Source organism: Solanum dulcamara, chromosome 9 (assembly GCF_947179165.1).
Source record: "Solanum dulcamara chromosome 9, daSolDulc1.2, whole genome shotgun sequence".
Lineage (NCBI taxonomy): Eukaryota > Viridiplantae > Streptophyta > Magnoliopsida > Solanales > Solanaceae > Solanum > Solanum dulcamara.
Genome location: NC_077245.1, coordinates 42,465,463 through 42,472,474, shown reverse-complemented (window position 1 = coordinate 42,472,474; position 7,012 = coordinate 42,465,463). Strand labels below are relative to the sequence as shown.

The window sequence follows — 7,012 nt, the reverse complement described above, 5'->3', positions numbered from 1 at the left end:
CAAATTCTACCAGCTTTCTCAATATGCTTCTATAATTCTATCTATCAAGGAGGAATAAGTACGGTGGTTTGTACGTGGGTTAAGTCCCCAATGAGGTTGGGGATGAAGCACTTTGTTTCTTCAGGATTCTCTTTCCTATATATGGTAGACCATGCCCGTGCTATACAGATTATTCATTATCATGCCCAAAGGGGCAGCGATAAGAGGGTCAGGTACCAAGGCAGCTTCAGTGGTGTAATGACCCTCTTGGTTATTTTTGTATTTAAGCATTCATTATATAATTTAGAGCATTTTTTATGAACCCCAAGTCGTTTATGATTTGTTGTCAGTAACGGTTTGGTCGCCTAGTTGTTCGTTTGGGTTTTAGGCTTATTTCTCTTACTTGAAGCTTTTAAAACATTAAAAGTTGACTTCAATCATAACTTTAGGAAAATGACCTCAGAACAAAATTCTAATGGTTTCATGAACTCTGGAATGGCCATATTAGGGTAGTTGCATGGTCGGCACTAGTATCAAGGCAATCAATATGAGTTTAGGACCATTTGGCACTTTCGCCTTTGGGATTTGGCCTATAGTTGACCTTCGTCAACATTTTTGGAAAACATGCTCGGATAAAAAATTTGACATCACGGTTAGCTTTAGAATGTCGAGTTTGGTGTAGGTTCACTTCACGAGGCTTCAGATCTAATCCCGAGGATCATTGTGAAAATAAGCTCAAAATGACACTTGGGTGTGGAGCCTATTTTTTACTGAAATGACCATGTATGGGTATTTTGAATGTTCCATTGAGTCCGGAACGTTGAAATTGGTGGGATAGCATAACTCATTTTCACGCATGGGTTTTGAATGAATCTTGAGCAACCCACCGGAGGATTTAGCATGCTAAGCTCACTCTTGCACCAGATGGGTCTAGTATCATCGCTAAAGCGACTCCTAGTTGCTTAAGCAAGTGAAGATAAAGTGGCCAGGAAGTCTCTAAATCGACAAGGCCCCTTTATTAGTGTTGCTAAAGCGATGCTCGCCTTTTGTTGAGTGTGGCTTAAGCGATCACCGGGGCGTCACTAAACCGACATCAGAGGGTCATTCTTAAGACCCAATTTCTAGATTTTCTATCAATCTTTAAAACTTGTTTTTTGCTTCAATTCTTGGGCCATTTGAGTATTTCAAAAGGCTAAATTGTGTAGATGTTTTAGGGGAACCCGGTGTTGTGTTCAAAATTAGGAGTTTCAGGCTTCTTTTTAAGTAAAATTCCCCTTTTCCCCTTACATTTCTAAGTTCTTAGGCCATGGAGTTGATCACTTATGCATGTTAGGTTTGGGAATGCTTTGGTGTGTGAATTGTGATCCCTTATGGAACATGAACTGGGTAGTAGTTGAAGCCTATTCTCGGAGTCAATTTTGTGAATTACGAAGTGGGTCCTACAATTCCTAAATTGGGCTTTCTCCGAATTCAATAATTTTAGTATCATAACAACCTTATTAATGTTGTGATTCTATTGTTGATAGTGTAGTAGTTTTCTAAGCCAACTTGAAAAGGAAAAACTCTAATTTTATGAGTTAGAGAGTGCACCTTTGGTCTACAAGTAGGCTATTATTTTCCCTTTATGAGATTGAGCATGTTTAGGCAATTATGTCTTGAATTATATGAGTTGGAGGGGTTAGGGTATTGAGCATGCCAAATTCCTAGAATTCATGTCCTAGGTGCTACTTTGGGAAATTATTGGAGTGTTTAAGCATGATTCCTACTATTTTCGTTCATCCACGCCATATGTTGTATGCTTTTCCTTAGGTATTATGTTTGGAAGCATATTGGGACTTAATCTAGGCTTAGACTAGGTATTGCCTTAGACTTTCATAATTTTTGTGTCGTTGACTGGTATAATAGACTTTAATCTAATAGTTTGAGCTTTATCTAGAGAGTAACATAGTTTGTGACCTTATCTCCATATTTCCCTATTATCCTATCAGTCCTATATCGCTTTGTTCTTGATTCTGGGAGTCTTTGCGATGACTCTTATTGTATATGGTTTGAGTTGGAATAATATACTGATGGCACTCGGTTTGGGGGTACTCCCCGTGATGCTCAGTTGGTCGCTAATTTTGATTTAGTTTGATCCCTTAGCTACAGTTACTCGGTTCAAGTCCATGGTGTAACTTACCCATGTTGACTCATTAGCTATGGTTACCCGGTTGAAGTCTGTGGTCTAGCTTACTTGTGTTCAAAATCCTTAGCTACAGTTACCCGATTGAAGTTCATGATCTAACTTACCCGTGTTCGACACGTTTGCTATAGCTACACAGTTGTAGTTCGTGGTGTAGCATTAGCTACAGTTACCTGGTTGAAGTCTGTGGTTCAACTTAAACGTGGTTCAATTCCTAATTTCCTGATGAATCTTTGGTTCATTTCTTCATCGACTCTTAGCTTTTGGTTGAGGTATTAGCGTTTAGGAATGGTTTGGTTCATGTCAATCCTTTTGGATCCGTTCATTTTAATTCAGCTATTCTTTCACCTGCCAGGCTTATGGGAGTCTGCGCAGGTGGTTACCTAATACTTGTGCATGAGCTTACCCATCGAGTTTATGGAAGCTTGGTGGATTTAGTTAGATTCTTCCTCTTTGATTATTAAGTACGCTCGTGTACATACCTATATCTACTTCTTGCCCTGTGTTTGGTTGTGATCATTTACTCTCACTTTAGTTTACTTTTGTTTATCTTGCTCAGTGACCTTATGATGTCTACTGGGTACCTATTGCTTTGGTACACAGAGTACACTCCCCATCTATTTTCATGATGCTGGTCTAAGTACTAGCTACCGATATTAATTCGAGATAGCTGCGATTGGGATTGGAGGCGTAGGTGAATACATTGCGTCCTGAATTTACCCATCTCTCTCTGTACATATATATTTTACCTATCTTTTTTTTGACACAACTCTATTCTCATGGTCCACTTTTGGGACTTTTACTCTTTTTACTAGTAGCTTTATACATGTAACTTCCAGGTTCTAGGAGGCATCTTTTTGTTTGTATATATTTAGTTTCTTCCACCCGTTCATGATTTCTCTTATTATTTCTTTATTATTTTAGATTGAATTGCTCGTCTTCTACCTTGACATCCCATTACTCACAGTTCTGGGATAGGGGTTGGCTTTTCTACTGGTGGGTTGTAGTAAGAATCATCATGGTCTTAGAAATTGGTTTGTGACAAATTCATATCAGAGCCACAAGTTCACCAGTCTCTCTTATACAGAGATAACGTCTAGTAGATTCCAGTAGATCTGTGCAAAGACATCTGTAAACTATCCTTGGGAGGCTACAAGATATCATTAGGAATGTGTTTCTTTTGTATCCCTATCATGTAGTGTGCATCTTATTGATTTCTAAAAATCTTACTTGTTCAACTCTTTTACAAAATGGCTCGCACGCACGCTGGAGGTAGAGGCCAACCTTGGGGTCATTCTAGGGCTGTAGCACCATCTTGGGATCGAGATCAGTCTCTGGAGCTGGAGGTGGAGCCACCCGTAGCTCCAGTGCATCTGCAACTGATGGGCCCGGGACAAGCTTAGCCACTGCCCGAGCTGGTTGCAACTCCAGACTTACAGGCGGTGATTCTCCCAAATTCTGGCTGCTATTCGGGGGTATACAGTAGGCCTAGCTCCCGTTGATCCTATGCCGTAGGACCAGCCTTCACCAAATGCACCATTTGTTCAGCTAAGGTTTTTTGGGGATGTGAGTGAGGATGCCCATGAGATTTTACTCACTTGCCGAGAGTGGTTGCAGACCTTGTGTCTAGAGGAGTCTAGAGGAGCTAACTTCACTACTTCTCAGCTAGGCGGTCTTGCTCGATAGTGGTGCCGCACATACTTAGAGACCAGGCTAGCAGGGTCTCCACTAGTGACCTGGGCTGAGTTTACAGAGGCATTCTTGACCTAGTTTATTCCAAATAGTGTTAGAGATTAGCTCCGAGATCAATTTTCCTAGTTAGAGCAGGGCTCCATGACCGTATTGGAGTATGAGGCCCAATTTCATAAGGTCTCAAGACATGCCACCATGATCATACCATCAGAGGAGGTAAGAGTTTGGCGCTTCATCAGAGGATTGAGGCTCTAGCTACGGATCGAGACTCAGTCTTTAGTCTCAATGAGCCACTCATTTCTGGAGGTGGTATACCATGTTTGCGTTAATAATTCCTTTGGCATTTTGACCTTTACCACAACGCTGTTGTCCTATAATCTCGAGCAGTTCCATTGTGAGACCCTAGGGGGCACTGATAAGAGAGTTAGGAAAGAGGATAGACATGATGGGCGTCGCTTTAGAACCATGGAATCCTATGATAGATCTCGCTAGAGATTTCATCCGGGTTAGTTCAGCTGCCCCTTCCAGGCCTTTTTTTAGACTTCAAAGGGTGATCAGCACCGTCAGGTTGGCTCTAGTGCCAATTTGATTTAGGGCCGAAATTGTTCACAAACGGGTTCTTTAGGCCGATGTGGCGAATTCCAGCTTTCAGCCGACATTCATAGGGGTTCTTTGAGTATGGGGATCTAGATAATTAGTCCTGCGAGTTCCCTTACTTAAGGCTAGCCTTACCAGATCCACATGAAGCTAGACCTGCGCCAGCACCAACACCTCTAATTAAAGGTGAAGGCTAGGTCTAGGACCGTAGGGGTGGTCATCACGGTGCACAAGGACATCCCCAAGGAGAGAGGTAAGGAGGTAGAGTTGATTAATGTAGAGGAGCCCAAGCCTATTTCTATGAAGCTCCATCTAGACCAAAGGCTGAGGGCTCGAACGATATGATTACATGTATGATTTTATTATGCCATCAGCCTACATCTACTTTATTTGATCCCGGATCCACATATTCTTATATGTCTATATATTTTTCCCCTCGATTGAGTATGAGTACAGAGCACTTAGTTGAGACATTGCGCGTTTCAACACTAGTAGGTGATTTTTTAGTAGTGGATCAAGTCTTTAGATCCTGTGCGATGACTATTTAGGGTGTCAAACTAGGGTAGATCTCATCTTGCTTGATATGGTGGATTTATATTTTATTTTGGACATGGATTGGTTATCCGCTCACCATGCGGTCTTGGACTGCTATGCCAAGACCATTACCTTATCCATGCTAGGTATTCCACTGGTGGTGTGGCAGGACTCTTGTACTTGCACGCTAGTTGGAGTGATCTCTTTTGTTTGGGCCTGGAGGTTAGTGGAAAGCGGATTTTTGGCATATTTGGCTTATGTTAGAGATAATAATAGGGAAGACCCTTTAGTTGATTCACCACCTAAAGTCCAAGAGTTTAGAGATGTGTTTTCTGCCAATCTACCTGGCCTCCCTCCTGATTGTGATATTGACTTCACAAAAGATATAGAGTCGGGTGGTCATCCAATTTGCATCACACCATACTAGATCAGCCCCATAAAGCTCAAGTAGCTTAGTGTTCAGCTTTAGGATCTTGTGGATAAGGGATTCATTTGGCCTAATGTATCACCTTGGGGTACCCCAATCCTATTCATTAAGAAGAAAGATTTTACTATACGGATGTTTATCGATTACAGGCAGTTGAACAAGGTAATGGTGAAAAACTGTTACCCCATGCCTAGGATTGATGACTTATTCGACTAGCTTAAGGGTGCCATAATATTTTCTATGATTGATTTGAGATCCGACTACCACCATTTCAGGATTAGGGAAGCGGACGTCCCTAAGAAACTATTTAGAACTCGATACAACTACTATGAATTCCTAGTAATGTCTTTTTGGGTTGAGTAACGCCCCTTCCGCGTTCACGGACTTGATGATCCGAGTGTTTAGGCCATACTTGGACTTATTTTTCATAGTCTTCATCGAATGACATTCTAGTATACTCACAGAGACAAGACGAGCATAAGAAACATTTGAGAGTAGTTCTCCACACTTTGAGAGATCAGCAGCTTTATGCTAAGTTCTCAAAGTGCGAATTTTGGCTTGAGTCTGTAGCATTCTTGGGGCACGTGGTGTACAAGGGTGGTATTATGAAAGATCCGACGAACATAGAGGTTATTCGTGATTGGGCTAAACCCACCTTTATGGATGAGATTCATAGCTTCATCAGATTGGCAGGGTACTACAGGCACTTTTTTGAGAGGTTCCTTACAATAGCGGCACCTCTGACTTGGTTGACTTGCCAAGAGGTTATCTGACGAGTGTGAGAGGATATTTCTGAGGCTTAAGCAACCACTTCTATATTGAATATTCTAGTTGAGGGTGAGGAATTCACCATTTATTGTGATACATCCGGCATTGCTTTGGGTTGTGTAGTGATGAGGTAGTGCAGGGTTATTGCTTATACGTCGACACATATTAAGTTGCACGAATGGAACTAAAGATTTAAAGGTACTACTTGTATGGAGTTTGATGCGATATTTACTCTGTTTATAATATGAGCAGAGGGATCTTAATTCCAGGCAGCGCCGCTGGATTGAGCACCTGAAGAACTATGATCTCTCTATTCTTTGCCATTTGAGAAAGGCAAATATAGTAGCAGATGCCTTGAGCCAGAAAGAGGTGAGTATGGGTACTTTTACCTTCCTTTCTATGGTGGAGCGACCATTAGCTTTGGACCTCTAATCCTTAGCTAACCGGATGATTTGACTTGATATCTTTGATTCTTCGTGTGTGTGTTAGCCTATGTGGGAGGTCATTCTTCTCTGTTGGATCAGATTCACAACCTTCAGTTAGAGGATAAGGAGTTACTTACACTTTGAGATTGGGTTTTGGATGTGGTTTTAAGGTTTGGTGGTTGTCTTTTTTTTTTTTTTTTTTTTTATGGGAACAGACCCTACACGAGGCTCCCACCTCTCGTGCACAGTCAGGGGTTAAGCAACACCCCCAAGCCTTAACATAAATAATCAAAATAAAATACAAGGAGGGGGGCATAAACCTTACCTCCGATCCTATGGTGCTTCATAAGTCGGCTAACCTATTAAGGTCGGCTAACTCATCCCCGATACAAAAAGGGACTAACTATA

At 41.5% G+C, this 7,012-nt stretch overlaps 1 protein-coding gene across 1 annotated transcript; it reads left to right on the top strand.

Moving 5' to 3' along the window:
* Positions 1 to 5,060: 5,060 nt before the first annotated feature.
* LOC129903661 (uncharacterized) lies at positions 5,061 to 6,748 on the top strand. The gene is made up of 4 exons (XM_055979208.1): positions 5,061 to 5,379; positions 5,982 to 6,175; positions 6,432 to 6,558; positions 6,669 to 6,748. The coding sequence occupies exons 1-4, from the start codon at positions 5,061 to 5,063 to the stop codon at positions 6,746 to 6,748; spliced, it is 720 nt and encodes a 239-aa protein (XP_055835183.1).
* The last annotated feature ends 264 nt before the right edge of the window (positions 6,749 to 7,012 follow it).